General features: G+C 39.1%; 4 protein-coding genes and 1 non-coding gene across 5 annotated transcripts; all 5 read left to right on the plus strand.

The window, feature by feature from the left end:
• The first annotated feature begins 1,159 nt into the window (after window positions 1-1,159).
• Window positions 1,160-3,396, plus strand: pvalb5 (parvalbumin 5). Its single transcript, XM_063904092.1, is given in 5 exon segments — window positions 1,160-1,195; window positions 1,197-1,221; window positions 2,283-2,415; window positions 2,760-2,869; window positions 3,119-3,396. Coding segments are annotated over 5 exon segments (327 nt in total). The 3' UTR covers window positions 3,142-3,396.
• A 1,843-nt stretch (window positions 3,397-5,239) lies between these two features.
• LOC134878114 (parvalbumin beta-like) lies at window positions 5,240-7,381 on the plus strand. Its single transcript, XM_063903935.1, has 5 exons — window positions 5,240-5,262; window positions 6,089-6,158; window positions 6,386-6,518; window positions 6,790-6,899; window positions 7,143-7,381. The coding sequence occupies exons 2-5, from the start codon at window positions 6,098-6,100 to the stop codon at window positions 7,166-7,168; spliced, it is 330 nt and encodes a 109-aa protein (XP_063760005.1). The 5' UTR covers window positions 5,240-5,262; window positions 6,089-6,097; the 3' UTR covers window positions 7,169-7,381.
• A 1,295-nt stretch (window positions 7,382-8,676) lies between these two features.
• Window positions 8,677-10,924, plus strand: LOC134878112 (parvalbumin beta-like). Its single transcript, XM_063903933.1, has 5 exons — window positions 8,677-8,924; window positions 9,545-9,611; window positions 9,743-9,875; window positions 10,430-10,539; window positions 10,631-10,924. The coding sequence occupies exons 2-5, from the start codon at window positions 9,551-9,553 to the stop codon at window positions 10,654-10,656; spliced, it is 330 nt and encodes a 109-aa protein (XP_063760003.1). The 5' UTR covers window positions 8,677-8,924; window positions 9,545-9,550; the 3' UTR covers window positions 10,657-10,924.
• Window positions 10,925-12,463: 1,539 nt separating this feature from the next.
• On the plus strand, window positions 12,464-12,535 carry trnaq-cug (transfer RNA glutamine (anticodon CUG)). The gene has a single exon. It is a non-coding gene; the product is annotated as a tRNA-Gln (tRNA).
• A 1,741-nt stretch (window positions 12,536-14,276) lies between these two features.
• On the plus strand, window positions 14,277-17,044 carry pvalb8 (parvalbumin 8). The gene is made up of 5 exons (XM_063903934.1): window positions 14,277-14,536; window positions 14,954-15,021; window positions 15,722-15,854; window positions 16,158-16,267; window positions 16,726-17,044. Exons 2-5 carry the CDS (start codon window positions 14,961-14,963, stop codon window positions 16,749-16,751), a joined length of 330 nt encoding a protein of 109 aa, XP_063760004.1. The 5' UTR covers window positions 14,277-14,536; window positions 14,954-14,960; the 3' UTR covers window positions 16,752-17,044.
• Window positions 17,045-18,194: the final 1,150 nt, after the last annotated feature.

The following is an 18,194-nucleotide window of genomic DNA, read 5'->3' on the forward strand; positions in this document are numbered from 1 at the left end:
AGTTATTTTGAAATAACTACACAGAATGAATAATGACAATAAATAGCTAATCAAAGTCAAAGTCAAAGTCCACTTTATTGTCAAAGTTTCCACATGTGTTATACATACAGAACATTGAAATACCGTTTCTGGCAGTCCCACAGTGCAAATATAAAGAAGAACATATAACATAAAAAGATAAGAGCGTAGAAAAAAAAAAGGGGTATACAAAAAAAAAACCTAAGTAATATATACATATCTTAGACACACTCAACACACATAACATAGCTGATTTATAACTGTCAAACTTATCTCAGGGACTGAAACATTTGTGTCTCCCTTATTAATATGAATATGAGCAATCATAATAGTGTCAAACATTAACATTAAAAACATTAAATTAAACATTTGCACCAGTAAAAAATCAGGGTTATAAGACTGCAATATCATCTTTTATGACTTCTTTTTATGCCCGCAAGTTTGCACAACAATTTGAGTAAAAATCATATGCTCTGATTAACTGATGAAGGAGGAGGAGGCTTTCTGTGGCGTAGGGGGAAATCTCCCTGGGTTTGAAGACAGATACGTCAGGTTGCTTCTTGCACTCCGGATCACAAAGCTGCAGGAGAGTGTTGCTGGCTTACACGCACAAAGCAAGAGAAGCTGAAATCTGTGCATCCTAGGCTCAAAACGTGAAATCTTAACACGAAGCACGGTGAGTACCAGGCTTTTTTTGCAAATTCATGTGCATGACAATGTTTGAGTAATGATGAGTGCCAGTTTTTTATGTGTGTTGTGCCTTAAAGCATATTGATTTTTTGGCTTTGCCCTGCTTGCATTTTCTCTTTCAAGTTGCAACAACTTTCATATTCATTTTGTGAAACATAGCTTGGATCATCAGGCAATTCAATTGTGATTCAACCTTATCATTTGATGAAATATATGTTTGAGTAATATCTTCTGGTAATCTGCTCATTCACTGCCAATATGGCACAGCCCTGCTATTAAAAGGCACAACTTGATGTAATTAAAGTCTACCCACAGAGAATGATAATCCTTAATCCATCCACAAGTTTTATGTGACTGTGTTCTGACACCTGCACAAGTCTGATTTACTGTCACTTTGCATTTTCTCCATCGTGCATGTTTGTTTGCACCCCTGAGGCAGCTACAGAGGAACATGGCATTTGCAGGGATGCTGAGCGACGAGGACATAAAAGGCAGCAATCCAGGCTTGTCAAGGTGAGTCAGACAATACGCACAGGCTCACACGGAGGGAGAAACAGACTTAACATGCATCCAATTAACACAAGAACACATACTTTAGAAGAAGTGTATACAAATCCACACATACATATTGCAGAGAGATACAGACAGCAAATGTTAAACCATCTCCCAGTCCCGCTAGGAAGACCATATGTGTTTCCACAGTGGGGGCAGGTAACCAAGCAGCCATGTGGCAGGAGAGCAGTTTCCACCCAGATACCACAGTGTTTACGTTTAGCATTTACACAGAGAGGACAAAATCGCACAAGCTATACAACCCCCACCTCACAAAGCACTTAATCATTTATCTCTCACAATTATGTTTGCATGACAAGGCACACAGCTCAACCTCTCAGAAGAAAATAAAATGCCAGCGCTTCTGTGCCCTTTAATCACTAGAATCTCCCTGTTAGCAATGATTATGACAAAGTAAAATGTAAACTTTGTGTAATTTTGTTTGTAGGCTTTAATAAAGTCGTATTTCCATGATTTATTTTAAGACCTGATGGAAACTAAATTGCTTTTATGAAAGTGACGTTAGCAAACATATCACCTAAGAGTTAGGGATACTTTTATTTTAAATAGTATCCCTATTTATTACAAGACTATTCATTTTTTAATCTGAATGTGAATCTTAGCATTTCTATGGCTACAAGTCTTATTCAGAAAATCTTCTTGAAGTACTTGACGGTAACTCATCATAGATGAACGTGTCCACTCTGAGCGGCTTGTTAAATAAAGGGCTTTTAACATTTAGGTTTGCATTAGACCCATGGGCATATCCGGTGTGCTTTGACTGTTTCAATAGCACAATGACATAGCCTGTAATGGTATAAGACAGTGATGCGCTACAGGGGGTATATTGGTAAATGTCATTGGCTGAAGAATGAAAGCCATCTGAGCATATGAGTTAATGCGACATTTCTATTCAGTCCTTCACCACTCTTGCTTTCTTGCCATTCTGTGATTGACCTCTCACTTCCACATATGTGTGTCTCTTTTGCTCTTTTCATCCCCCTCTCTCTTTGCATATGCAGCTCCGGGCACATTTAACTTCAAGTTGTTCTTTGAGCAAGTAGGACTAACTGGCTCATCAGAGACTGAGGGAAGAAAAGTGTTTACAGTCCTGGACCAAGACAAGAGTGGATACATTGAGGAGGAGGAGCTCAAGTATGGATAATGTGACTGTATATGTTTGTGTGTGTCTGTGTATGTGGGTGTTTGTAATTTAAGGGCTAGGGCATAGATACAGTGTATGTGCGTGTGTGCTACAGTTATGTTTCACTCCCTTGTGATGGCCCAAAGGCAGAGGTCACTGTATGAATGGAGCGGCATTCCCAGTGAATGCATTCAGTAATACCTGAGGGGGAGGGCTGCTGAGTGAATGAGTCAAGAGGAGGGGGATGAAAAGACTAGAGAGAAAGAAAAGCACAGTCTATGATGCCATGATACAATGCAGTCTATGATGATATAAATCTGAACGTATTGCTTATATTTTTATGTGCGCCCAACAGACTGTTCCTTCAGAATTTCTCTCCGGGAGCGAGGGAGCTGACTGTGGCTGAGACCAAGACTCTGATGGGTGCAGGCGATAAGGATGGTGATGGCAAGATTGGGATGGAAGGTGGGTGCATGTCAAACTTTTTGGAAAGCAAATGGGACAAAGTATGCGCATGGGAGCTGTCCATTACCTAGTGCTGAAATTGCAGTATATAAATAGCACATACAAGAGCACTAAAAAGAATACACCCAATAACTTGTTGTCTGTTTAGTCATCGTGAATGTGATTATAATGTTTTATTAATCGCACTTTTTGCCTGGAAATCATTGTTGTGGTTAAAATGTCTGACTGATTTTTTTTTCTCTTCCACAGAGTTCTGTGAAATGCTGAACTAGATAATAAACATATTTGAACACGACTGTCTTTCCCTATTTTAAGATATCACTTCTCTAATTGCAATTCAGGTTTTCTATTTCGTTTGATGCAAAGAAACCTTGGATGTTCTTTACCTGCCTGCTGCTCTTCCTATTGATGTGATACAATTATGCAAACGATGTGTGGTGGAGAGAAAGTTAAAGCTGGATGTTAAATGTGTGTGTGTATGTGTGTTTTCAATCAGGTACCTGGAAGGATTTAATAAATGTGTTTAACATGTGGTATCACTGGGTCTGCTTTTTTCATATGCCTGTAAAGTCTCCAAATGACATAAAGACTTAAGGTATTAAGGGGTTTCAATGATTTGTACCTTGATTATAAAGTCTCTGCATCACGCTGAATACATTTATGAGAAAAGTGAGGGATGACCAAAAACATTACGATATAATAAATCATAATAGCTTTAGGACTAAACCATTCAATAGCCTAAAGTAAGTATCAAACACGAAATATTCAGGATAAAGTATGATGAGTTTGATGTAGTAATCCAGCACTCACACTCCCCGGATGGAGCTTTTCAATAGTGTCACCATGGCAAAAGTCTCATAAGGAAAACCCGAAAAGACTTTTCCCATCGAAGACATTTTGACTTGGCAATGTAATAAAAGGAAATTATATTTATTTAACTCATTTAAACACCACGGGGACTCTTGCAAATAACTTAGCCATCAGTTGTAACACTTTTCAAAATGTCTCTGTGAAAAAAATACGATTCACTGCTGCATAGTATCTTTAACCCCTGATTAACAGTTGAGGTTGAACATTTCATGGAGGTCATAAAGCCCACAACAACACATTAATCAGTTGCAAGTTGCTGACAAAACACATAGAGAAAGAGGTGATGTATCTGCATTAACACAGTTATTCATATGCGAAAAATGAGCTGCTCTTTGTGCCATGACAGCACGTCAGAGTAAAGGGAGTGGTCAACATATTACTAACTTGTTCACGCAAGCAATCGCGCTGCACACAAAAAATAGTCTGAATGATTGGTGCATTGCCTACTAAGGACAGGGATCCGTTGAGGACCTCAAAGGCTTGTCCCTGTGTAGCCGCAGTTTGCCCTGGAACTCGACTCACTTAATGCGTCGTTCAGATGAACCACGCGTAAATCTACGGCAGCATGTATACTTTAAGGACAGCTAGTTAATGTAAGAGATACATACACTCCCGAGGTCACAACAGGGGAAATGTTGCAACTCCAGCTCTTTGGATGCAAGAATCTGAATCCTGACTCCACCAATTCATAATCACCTGATAATAAACGTATTCAGTGAGCAGACACACAACTCATGCATGAGTATCAGATATAAAATATACGATGATTATGTAATAATAAGCTCAATGACGGTAGATAAAAGCAGATATATATACATATATATATATATATATATATATATATATATATATATATATATATATATATATATATATATATATATATATATATATGGGCGTTATGAGAACATTTTGCTGATACCACAGTAAACAGAATCAACTGATAATATAAGTAGAACTTAATAATAATCATAAGGCGATACATATTAATAGGGCTTCTGATGATAATACATATTCAGACCTTAACACTTTTGATACTTTTCAAAGTGTTAAATTACGTAATGGCAGTGAATTTAATATTTCCTCAGTTCATTAAAAACGTGTCCCTGGTGCTTATTCACGTGGCACTTGGCTCCAAGATTCTCTCATAATCCTAATTGGAGGTTGACCCATGTTCTGTATCCACATTCAAACATTAATTTCATTAATATTCTCAGAAGGGACTTGATGTTGGTTATAAATCACGAGTGCAACATGAAGTCAGTGAGCAGCGGGCTCGCTCAGGTTACCACACTTCTAGCTATAGGCCTCAGCACACATGGTAGCATCCTCATTTGTTCGACTAAAAATAGGACGAGACCACTAGACACATTTTTTCGAAACCCATGCATCTTGGTAAGTGATACTGAGACTCAAAACTCTGTAAATGGTGTTGCTCAAGGATATATAAGAGACAGGGAAAGTGGCCGGTAGCATTCACTCAAGTCCGTCTTGGTTTTCACTCTCCTCAACGCAGCCCAAAGGTGAGTGGGAAGCGCGATGACTCCAGGCACATTTCACTTGGAAGAGAGCGATTGAGACAAGGAAATCATTTTGGACTATAACTGTAGGGAGAAATGGAACCAACATAGACAGAAAACCAAGTGGACCACTGGACGACTCAATCAGTGCAAAAGGAGGCCCAATGTGGCCATTTGGTTGGATCGACGTCTATGGATGATAATCGCGCTATTTCATTTTCACTTTTTTTTACCGGAGGAAAAAAAAAAATCAAACCGAAAGCTATCGACGCGTTTGACATAACTGCGTTTCCCCGGAGTGCACGTCGGAAGTGATTCGTTTCTTTGTCAATTGGACTCTGAGTGGGAGCATCCTTTATTAAGTGTCCTAGCAGCGTTGGGATAAACAGTGAGGCATGAGCTGACCTCCGGAGGCAAAGAGCAGCTCTTTAGCCTATGTTTAAAACAAAACGAAATAGTTGATGCTCAGCTTTTTAAAATGAAAGTAATTATTCATCGTGACCAAAACAAGTTAATTTTCATATAGATGTTTTCCAATACAATGTTAATGAACTTTCTTTCTCAAGATGAGAACAAGTCTTACCTGGAAGCCAATATCTGACCACTGATGCAAAGTTTTAGGCTAATTTTGACCTTTAGGGAACAAAGTCTTCAACATCCCTCTCTGAAATCTCTGTATTTTAGGCCCTAAGAGCAGAACAAATATCCTAGATACAATATAGCTGTTATTGCTTTGAAGAAATATATTTGCAATGCATTCATTTTGACTACTGTATGGGGTTTCTGATTATTTGAATCATCCTGGGCATTGTCTTCTTTGTTTCCCCAGAATAAAAAAATGGCCTTCGCTGGTGTGCTCAAGGAAGCTGACATCAAAGCCGCTCTGGAAGGATGCGCAGGTGAGCTTAATTATCTTAATATTGTACATAGTAAATTATACAGGTAAACACAAACTCCATCCTCTTTTTTATCATTTAATTTTATGAATTGTCATGCAAAAAGATTCTGCAAATTGTGGTACCAATTTAATATATAAACTGCCAGGAATTGTTATCAAATCAAACTGAAGTCCTGTGTGCCTGCAGCATGCCTGTATGCTGCTAATGATGTTAAAATGTGTCTCCAGCTGCTGACTCCTTCGATCACAAGAAATTCTTCAAGGCATGCGGTATGTCTGGCAAGACTGCTGATGAGGTCAAGAAAGCCTTCGCCATCATTGACCAGGACAACAGTGGATACATTGAGGAGGAGGAGCTGAAGTAAGACATGCCTCTGCTGCCAAAAATATGCAACACATCTAAAATTGCTGTGCTGGAATTCAGGAACAAGTGGTAGATTAACTTGTCCCCCTAATCTGTTTTAGCTTAATCTGGGGGTTCTTATAAATATCCTTTTCCATTTCCAAACTAGACACTTAGAAAAGGAAACTAAAGGGTCACGTTTACTGAATTCTGAATTGTTTATAACTTTATCAACCAAGATCTCTGAGATGTTCATCATTTTAACGCTGCTGTTTTGTCCTCCTGTCAGGCTGTTCCTGCAGAACTTCTCTGCTAGCGCCAGAGCACTCAGCGACAAGGAGACCAAGGCTTTCCTTGCCGCTGGTGACGATGATGGTGATGGCAAGATTGGAGTTGAGGGTAAGATTTTCCTCAATATCTTTGAATTTATCAAACACATTAGAGACATGCACAGTAATGCTGATGCTTATTGGTATTGGACTCTTGGACCATTTAATATTTAATATCCATGCACATACTTCCAAAACCTGTTCAGTCTCTGTCAATTTTTGTCCAATTAGTCCAGATCGAACCACTATGACAAAATAAGAACCCAATTACATTGTCTTCATCACTAATGCCAGTTTCATTCTACTTTCACAGAGTTTGCTGCCATGGTAAAGGCATAACTTTTCCATTGACCAAGATCAACTGCGAACTTCTTGCAAGATTTCAGTAATCATCAGCTGAAAGAATATTTTTTTATACCTTATTTATGAGTTGCCTGCTGATTATTTCTCAACATGGAACACATGTTTTACTGTGAATGTTGCTCAGATGTGTTAAATGTTCTGAAAAAATGACTTGTGCAAACTGTCAAACACTTTTGAGGAAGAGTGAAAAACCAGGAATAAATACTTTTGGTGTAAAGTGAAATGCCTCAGGACAGTCATCTTTGTTTTGGTCAACATATGGGGTGTATTTTAACCCCCCCTGAGGGATTTTGAATTATTGGGAGGAGCAATTGAACTGACCTGCCCAGCACTCGTTTAGAGAATTGGTTAATGAGAAGGGGGGTAAAACTGGACTTAAGTTACAAGCTGGCAAACAAATTGGGAATAGCCCTGGGGCTTCGCTCATATACTTCCTCGATGCAGGGAGGTTTGCAATGGATCGCTGTCACGCATAGTGTAATTAGCTGCTCTGTTCCAAGGTTTTTTTTCTTCACCGTCTGCTGAGCAGTCAATTACACGATGTGCTGTGGCAACAGGGGGGGGGCTATTAACAGCCACTTTTGCATCAGCAGGACCTTTGAATCTGGTGCTTGGATGCAAATCTATAGTGATCTAAGGGTTTCTTAAAAAGTGATTTGTTAAGTGTTTAGAATGTGCAGCATTTATCAAGGAAAGTATTAAATATTCAGTATAACATAATTCAATAGTTTATCAGTTATATTTAGGTCAAACTACGATTCAAGGGGAAGCTATGAATACTGTGGGAAATGCAATTCAGCAATATGTTGACCCTGTCAGATGACACCCTGAGCTTGTTACTATCAACTCAGTGGTCAAAACAGAGAGAAGCATAGTGACACAAGTCTGCAGTCTCCCCTCCCTCAGCCCACAGGGCAGCGCTGCCACCTACAGGTCAAAGCTATTCTCGGCATTGTACAGTAAGACAAGGCGAGATGAGCAACTCACAAATATCCTTCTCTTTTCTACTTTCTTTTGAGGTTTCACATTTTATTTGCCTGCATTGTCTTGTACTTTTAAACATTTTAAACTCTTAGAATAACAAAAAGGATATGTACTTTGACTAATCTGAACAATACCAACACATATTTGAGTCTCTATTCATATGCCAAGTCATTTTAGCTGCTTTGTTCTTTATTTATTCAATTTTGACAAAACAAAACAACATGTGAGGTGGGCAACTACTATACAATATCAATGTTTCATAGACATTAGCCCATATATATTTTCATTTTTGAAAGCAAAATACTACATTATATTCTTAAATACAATAGCTAGTGTCTACCAAACCAACACGAAAGGAGAGAAAACAACCGATGAGTATCAGTTTCGCCAGCCCCAATGCAGGCATGCTCCGTATCCACCCTCTTACAGTTGTTTGTTGCCAGCAGCAATTTCAATTCGTCCTCCTCAGCAGTGCACTGTCCTATTCTTAGTATTGAGGGGGACATTAAAGACTTCTTCAAACGCACCTTTTAAGCGTCTTCATTTGTGAAACTTAAAATAGACCGCACTCTGGCTACAGGAAGGATTTTCGCCACCCCCTTTTTCAACGGTGTCAGTTATCTTATGCCTCAGATTTCGATGGAGTAAAACTATAAAAAGGTCACTAGGAGCACCGGCAAGATCACCTGCAGTCGACTCAAGTCCTGTCTGTTTCATCTGTACCCTTCAAAGCAAAGACATCAAAGAGGTGAGTTTGAACTAAAGGAGAAAAGAAAACTGGGAAACACAGACAGAGCCGCAGCATCTTCTCGCATCTCATTTTTCAGAAACGATGTTTTAAAACAAAACTTGTATCTTGGAGTTTGCACTGCAATGCAGCATCAGAGTTTTTGGGGCTTTTTTGTTTTGTTTTGCGGAAGCGTCAGCTGCAAGAAGACATGGATTGTATTGCTAAGAGATTCCAGCATCTAGAGCTGGAGTAGGAAACTTGTGTCCATCTCAGCCTCTACAAAGGAATTTGGAAATACAATCCACTGAGAAAAAAAGGGGACTAAAAATGTTGCCCTGTGAAATCAGAAATGTTTCTATTCTGATTATATTCTGTTCTGATTTGGATAGTTAACATCATGTTAAATGCTAAGAGTTTTGGCTTTTAATGATAAACTGATCGATTGTTCTTTATTAGCTGTTATTCATTACTTATTGTAACATTTGAAACAATGTGTAAAATAGTGAACCATGATCCTTACAGTCAACTTTTTTTTAAATAGCTGTTGTATGTCCTACTGTAAAATAATAATAATAATTTTAAAAGGTACAATTCAAATAATAATAATAATAATAATAATGTATTTATTTTTTCTGCAGATCGAAATGGCCTTCGCAAGTGTACTGAAAGACGCTGATGTCGCTGCAGCCCTGGCCGGGTGCAAAGGTGACTCCTCAAATTACACTCACAAGAAAAACAATCACAGCCCTCGCTGTGTGGCCCCGTGTTTGGAGGTCGCTTTTTTTCCAGCTTGTGGATGTGGTTGCAATTTGAGTAACGACTTACATTCATTTCAGACGCTGGCACATTCGATCACAAGAAGTTCTTCAAGGCATGCGGCATGTCTGACAAGTCCGCAGATGACCTGAAGAAGGCCTTCGGCATCATTGACCAGGACAACAGTGGCTTCATTGAGGAGGAGGAGCTGAAGTAAGACACACACCAGACACACTTGAATGGATGTATTGTTGGGGACTGAAGGAATGTAAAGTGAAACTTCATACAGAAATGTTTATAATATGGACTTTTGAGTGTGTATCCGCCATAGGTTTCCTTTATACTGAGCCTGCTGCGGACATTGAGAATTGTGTCCCTATTCATTTTTTAAAGCTACATAAATAAAAAAAGCTTAAAAAAGCTTACACAAAGAAATGTTACCTTAAAAAAATGAAAAAGCTTTCACAATGTACACATAGAATCAATGAGTGTCCATTGTCCTCAAATAAAATAATGCATCCCCAGCTTACTCATTATAAAAATGACCACAAATCTTGCATTTCTTTACATGGTTCCTTGTTTTTTCCCAAACTACTCTGCCTCAAACTGACTGCCAGATATAAAGATATGTTAAACTTCGATGACCATTTATAAACATCATCTGACCCACTATGGCCCCACCGGATTTCAACACAAAGTGAAGCCCTTGGTTTCAACCAATGGTATATGGGGTCCTTGAACTAACCACCAGGTGTGTCTTTCTGTAGGCTTTTTCTTCAGACCTTCAAGGCAGGTGCACGCGCTCTGACCGATGACGAGACCAAGATATTCCTGAAGGCCGGAGACTCCGACGGTGATGGCAAGATTGGCGCAGAAGGTACTCTCATCGACCTTTCTCTCCTGTAGAGTGCTTACATCATTCTCTGGTGGAAACAATACGCTAACTGTGTTTTCCTGTCTCCCTGCAGAGTTTGCTGCCATGGTTAAGCAATAAAGTGGCAACTGACCAACAACACCTGCTCTGATGGAACAAAGCCCATGTCGAACTCCCCTCGTTTTCATCTGAATATAAATAATTTTTATACATTTGCTTAAGAGATTTTTCCTCCTATGCAATACACTGTCCAAACAAAATGATGATTGTGAATGTCGCTCGGTTGTGTTCATGTCTTAAATATGAATTTTGCTTACTGTAAAATCTATGATGCACTTTCCAGGTACAAACATAAAAAAAAAAGAGAATAAATATTCTTTTGATGCGGTCTTATTGTGTTTTACTGCTTTATGTTTAGTTTGAGTGAACAGCCTACAAACTTAACAGGGCAAGATTTCCCATCTCTCATTAGATTATGAATGAAATGTGTCGATATGGAATTAATTACACCGTATGAATTATTTCATTCAAGAAAACAAATTGAATATACAGACTAAAGAATAGTAGCTATTGGTTAAGTGTATTTAAAAGTAAGTATTGATATAACCGCATGTCTGCATCTATACTGATAATAACTTGGGGAGCTGTTTGGGGATGAAGTTAGGTTTAATATTCTATGAAGAACTACATATTGTCTACTCATTATACAAATGAGACAGAGAGCCTGTCATCATAACATTAAGATATGTTGAAGAGTAAAAACAACAAGACATAAATCAGTCAATACAAAAACGGACTAATAACGACATGTAATAATATAACCTGACCGCCCCCCCCCCCCACACACACACACGCACACACGCGCACACACACACAAGGCTGTGTATGCCATCCCCTGCCACAAGGTGGGGTAGTGTCCTCTAACAGTATACTTTGTGACAGATCACTTTCTATAGTAAAAAAGGCCCACATAAACTCCTACATAATAAATAACAAATAGAAATTATAATAAAGCTAGAAGGGGCAATTGTTAAAATGTTGTTTAAATATCTGTAGCCAAAATGTACAACTTTTATTTTCCAAAAATGACTAAATTTGATGTGGTTATATATCCTCAGTGAAGAAATGTTAAAATGTAATTTACGTATAATTTCACCTAATTGTTTAACAATAGTTGTATAAATATTGGACATTTAAATGCAAAGATTGACATGTTGCAGTGTTGACATGTATGGGTCGACAGTGGGGGACAGTCTGAGTTAAATCAAGTTTAATTTTCCAAAAACAAAGAAGGCTATAAAAGACAAAGGAGGATCGCCCGGCTTCGGCAAATCTATATGTTCAGGAGTGAGTCGTGTAAAGAAGATTAGCAAATGTAACTACATAAGTGATAGCCAGTAACAGTATAGTCTGTAAGGTATCATCATGGCTCATGACATCATGAACCGGCTGCCTGCAAAGTCGCACCATGCTCTCAATCCATTCTGGAGGAGATCATTTAGTTTCTCAGGAGTCCAGCTTCACTAGAACTTCACTAAGTGCCCCAGGATGTTGTCAATTAATTAAACAATAGGCCTACTGTGCGTAAAGTTCATGCCCATAGCAATCATAAGAAAACTCCATCTATACGATGTATTTCGACTGGTTTCAAACTAATTTCATTTTCTGTCGCAAGACCTTTAAATACTGCTTCAGTATCATGACACTGCATCAGGCCAACTTTACCTGCTGTTCACGGTCGCCAGCTGACACTCGCTAGAACGCAGGACGGTTCAACAGTCCCCGTGGCCTACTTTACGCACAGAAAGTGGCTGACTTATAATGAGGAAGTTGGCTGGGGTCTGCTGTGCCCCAACCACTGGTTACATAATTAAGGGTATCCCCGAGTGTCGTGTTAAAGTTATTTTAGAAACAGTCATAACAAGACGGTGCCATGGTGTAATGGTTAGCACTCTGGACTCTGAATCCAGCGATCCGAGTTCAAATCTCGGTGGGACCTGAACATTTATTGAAATAATTAATATTCAAAAGAAAAACATATTGTTTAAATACTCAGCCAGGAATGTTGCAAACACAAATACTTTCTATCCTGTATGCATGTCCTTCTCTACTGTATAATGCTGCTGCTGCTGCTGCTGCTGCTGCATATACAGACCTTCAGCTTAACCTACATCATTGAAGGAAGTAACCTTATTTTCCTGTGTGCTGCTGCAGTGAAATCTCTCATAGGAATGTGCTTAATGACCCCTGAAAGTGTCTGCTGTGGGCCACATATGCCCTCAAAAAAGAAAACCTGGATTGGTCAATTCACACCTGGGAAAATTGGACAAACAACAAAGTCCAGTGCAGTCCAGCTCTGGCCTCCAGAAAACTGTAAGAAACAAAGTGATCAAATGGGACAAATGATCCAAAACCCAAGGCCAGTGCTCAGCCCTGAGTGACCCCTGCTATATCGCCATTTGAAAGGTGCATGTGTATACCTGGGGCATTATGCATCATCATCACCATCCAGGCGGGATGGGACACTGACAGCAGAGGGTGACCTCAGGTCCCTTAATCAGCACAGTTGACAAAGCGATTTAGTGAGGCTGTCGCCCCGTCTGGGATTGAGAAGGTTATAAGGCACCGGGCTTCCCTGACATTCAAGGATGAGTATGTTATGTTTTTAGAGCAGAGGATGGAAATAACTAAGTACATTTACTCAAGTACTGCACTTAAGTACAATTTTGAGATACTTTACTTGAGTATTCCCATTTTATGCAACATTGTACTTCATACTCCACTACAATTCAGAAATAAATTGTGTACTTTAACTCCATTACATTTATTTAGTACCTTTAGTTACTTTACACATTTGGATTAATAGTAAGAGTAAATAGTGGAGTAAATTCACAAGCTAACCTGCAGTATAAAAAAGATTTAAATTAGCTGCATCTTTAATAGCTTTGATAAACACATTAATGCATCAATATTTATACTCAAAACATATCATATACTATATTTTTCTGAAATCGGCTAATCTGCATAATGGGTACTTTTACTTTTGGAACTTTAAGTACATTCAGATGCTAATGCTTTTGTACTTTTACTCAAGTAACATTTTGATTGCAGGACTTTTAATTGTAACAGAGTATTCCTACATTCTACTTCTACATTTACTCAAGTACAAGACCCGGGTACTTCTCCCACCTCTGATTTAGGGTTATATCAGATTTGGAAAGATATCAGCTTAATCCATTAAATCTGTTGTTAAACAGCCTCTGAACTAGGGCAGGTAGATGTTTTATGTCGAAGGCAGTTCTGGACAGGTGAAGCCCTGTGCCAGACAAGAGGTTGTGCATGGGCTGACCTCTCAGATGTCTGAATAATCTGAAATTAAAATTGTACAAACAAATGGTCCTTCTGCAAACAAATATGCAATGAAAAGTGCAATGTCAGCTGACGTTTTATTTCTTATAACTCACCTCAAATGTAATGATAGCAGGGGCATACTTGCATTGGGATGTGCTCGTTTTAGGACTGCTGCCTGTAAAAGGATATCTGCATGAAAGGATAAGGGTGGGGTGAGGAGAGGGAGGGGGGAGGGGTGCAGGAACAGCAAGAGGGAGAAAAATGAGAGAGATTGCAGTATCCTCCCAGCATTTACTGTACTGTACAATTGTAAAGGTGAGGGGGGGGGGGGGGGGGGGTGACAGGGGGAGGGAGTGGTGAAAGGGGAGAAGAACGCACTTTTTAACTTAATTTGCTATTTACAAGGTTGCTACATATGTCCAGGGTCCGGTCTCCCTGCCCTGGGCGTTATAAATAGTAAAGGTTAATTAGTTAGCTGGGAAATTGGATCAGGGGCGGGCTGTTAGAATTTGATCCATAGACAGGTAACTCAAGCAATCCCTTTTGTCACTGGAATCAGACCTATATAAATCCGCCTTGACGGACAGCAGTCACCACATATCCTTACCTCTCTGCTGGATCAACGAACGGGCGAACCCACCGAAACAAGGTAAGCGTGGATTCAGACATGGTTGCTTTTGATCGGAAGTGGTAGATTTATGTCTTTTGTTTTAAAAGTTTTTTGTTAAGGAAAGGTTCGCTCTTGTATATTCAGAGCACTTTAATGACTTAGAAGTTAGATGACAGCTGCAGTAATTCCGTGCGTAAAAGGGGAGACTTATTTGCGTATAAGGTGACAAAAGACAAAGGAAAAGTTGCCTCTATTAGGTTCAGTCTGTTGGAATGGACAATATATTAATTCTCCAAACATAATGTAATAGGGAAGTTATTGAGATTGCTGCAAAAACTTTTCAGTCAGTGTCGTCACCTGCACCCATTTCGTTCTCCATCAGCGTCAAGTTCGAGAGTTTGCTGCTGTACCTGGGCTTAATGTGTTAATAATTCACCATGGTTGTTCCTCCTACAGGAATAAAATGTCGCTCTCATCTATCCTTTCCGCTGATGCCATCGACAGTGCTATCAAGGACTGCCAAGGTATCGTCTTCCACCAATATCATTATTGCTCTCTTTGTTAGATCTTTTTCTTTATTCAATTCTATACAGTCGTTGTACTGGAGCCTTACAATAGGGTTATCTCTTTCTATGAAAGTCGGAACACAGCAAAACATAAACATTAAAATATACATAAATGCATATTGGGCTGAGATCAGTAGAGATCAAATCATATGTGATTTTATCAGGATCAACTGGCACACTGTTAATAAAAAAAGATATGATCCTTTTGATGTTACTGGAGGTCAAAGATCAAGAAAAACTGGACCCTCAATCACTTAAAATGAAAAAATATCCACATGCAGGACAATTACTTTCTTCCTTTTTTGTGCCACTTCATTTCATGTCAAAACTGACATTCTTTAGACAGATTTCTAATTTAGTGTTAAATATTTTATTTATTTATTTATAATTGAGGCCATATTTTACATCCTCATTTTCATTTGTCTTACAATTGTGCAAGTAGTGTTGAGATCAATCCTCAGAGGATCATCAGATGTGATAACTATAACACTAAACAGGCAGAATAACTAATATCCAGATACAGAAAAGACCAATTGTAAAAGTAATGTTATTAAAATACAAAATGAAATAAAAACCTAGCTTTTGCTTTGATTTATTTATTCTAGTCAAGTTTATTTCCCATTGCTGTTCCTGACTTTGCTTTCTTTATATCCTCCAGTACCAGAGTCCTTCTGTCCCAAGAAGTTCTTCACGCTGTGTGGGCTCACCGGGAAGAGCGCTGCAGATGTGAAGAAGGTTTTCGGGATCCTGGACAATGATGGCAGTGGTTTTGTCGAGGAGGAAGAGCTCAAGTGAGTGAGCAGCCAGTTTACTATCTACAACTCAGTTTTGTTTTGTGCCTAGGAACTTGAGTATACTCAGCGGGATAGTTTGTAGTCTTTATGGAACATAATCACATTTCCAGTCAATTTTCTGCTTATTAGAAGGGATGCAGTGAATGAGTAGTGCATCCAACGTTGATCCAGTTTTTCAGGACACGGGACGGGGACTTTTAATATGGCCTATTGTAGTTGTGTTTTCAGCTGTGCAGTACAACACATAATCCAGCAGTTCCCTCTAACTTGAAGTTTTCTCTGTGGTTCTTTGTACGACAGGTTTTTCCTCCAGAGGTTTTCTCCTGGGGCTCGCGTTCTGACAGACAAGGAGACCAAGGGCTTCCTGAGCGCTGCTGATGACGACAGTGATGGCCGTATTGGAGCAGATGGTGAGCGGATCCACAACTTTTTGAATAAAAGACATGCATGTTTATGTGTTATTACAAAACAACGCTGCTTGGGAAACAAGTTTGTACATTTACTTTAGCCTTTAGTCTCCGTTAGAATGCATATTCACCAGATTTGTAATACTTCTAAAGCAGTTTTGTTGTTCAGCAAAGAGAGACAGCTATAAAGCCTAGCACTAAAGTAAGATGAGCAGCATAATTACACTATCTAAGTGCCCTTACACCTGTTCTGGGCTAGGATCTCAAAACTGACACCCTCAAAATGTTTCTATCCATCATTTGTGATTTTAGATTTGTCAATGGGTTCACTCTTTCTTTCTATTGGTTCATATAGCTTTTTGGTACTAGATATAAAATACTCACATGTTAGAGTAACACTGAGGCAGGTGTCGCACATGTGAGAAATAATGATCTCATTATTGCTGTTTTTCTCTCCACAGAGTTCCAGGCCATGGTCTTGTCCTAAACAACTGGACTCCATCCGTCCAACCTGACCCCCCAACCCACCCCTCCTCCACTGCTGCAAGGGCTCTCTTTAGTCAATCATTTTCCATACTGTTAGATATTTTCATTAATTTTAATATTTTTTATTTCCTTTTTGCAAGACTCACTCCGGTCCAGAGACATTCACATTCACATCATGATTTTAGATTTTTTTTGTGTCTTTTTCTTATGTTTTAGACAGATCATACAGCTGTATTTCCCTAATGTATAAAAAACTCCCAAATTACTGAGAAAATAAAAATAATAAAATCCAAATCCTTTGGCTGTTCTTTGTTATTTTGAAATACTTGTACATCTTTGCAATTTCTTTATGTGTTATTCTCAGATGTGGTTTGAGATGACACATGGTGGCATGAAAGAAATCTTATTTAAGGGAGTGTTGAAATGTGTCATGTACACAAGATGGTCTTACCAACCAATAGGAAGTGGAAACCATTTACATAATGGTTCAGATGTGCCTTTGCACAGGAGAAACAGACGCTTTTCTAAATATTTTTGTGGTGTCCTTGAATCTTTACTTATCTAACACAGCATTAAATGAGACTGAATGTCAGACGGTAAGGTTTATGAGAAGTGTCCTGATCACACAAGCTTTCTGTTTGAGGTGAATATACATTACAGGTGTGTTTCGTTGTGGTTTTTTTGTGTGTAAGAGAGTTTATAGATTCAGAGCTAGCGAAAAAAGAAAAAAAAAGGACGTGACCTTGATGACCACCTGAGTGTCACCGCGGCTGGATCAAGTGACACCTGACCTCAGCTTTGTAAATCAACCCATCTGAACCTTGTTGCAGCACACACACACACACACACACACACACACACACACACACACACACACACACACACACACACACACACACACACACACACACACACACACACACACACACACACACACACACACACACACACACACACACACACACACACACACACACACACACACACACACACACACACACACACAAACACAAACACAAACACAAAAACCAATGCATTTGCAAAAATCAAATATGAGATCAGACGGCCATCCATGCAAACACATCATCCCAAATACACACACATCAGGGATTGGGTTTGTACAAGAAGATGCAAACTCTGCAGAAAGCTATAGCTGAGGATGCTAGCCTTACACAAACTCCTTCGCCAGGTTTTCTTGTGCAGGAGAGCTTGCTCAGCATATATTAAAGAAGAGTCAATCATTATGCTAACCAAAACTCTCAGACGAAAAACTGATGCTCTTAGAGCTTGGCTTCCTCCCTCCAATACACTTTAAATAGCACATCCTTTTTATGCACTACATTTACAGGATTCATGGGATTAAAATTAACAACTACTCTATCCATTTACGCACCAACTAGAGGCGCTAAAATACAGAGCAACACACGTTCTGCCGGTGGCACCA

The sequence above is a fragment of the Eleginops maclovinus genome, chromosome 16 (genome assembly GCF_036324505.1).
Source record: "Eleginops maclovinus isolate JMC-PN-2008 ecotype Puerto Natales chromosome 16, JC_Emac_rtc_rv5, whole genome shotgun sequence".
NCBI lineage: Eukaryota > Metazoa > Chordata > Actinopteri > Perciformes > Eleginopidae > Eleginops > Eleginops maclovinus.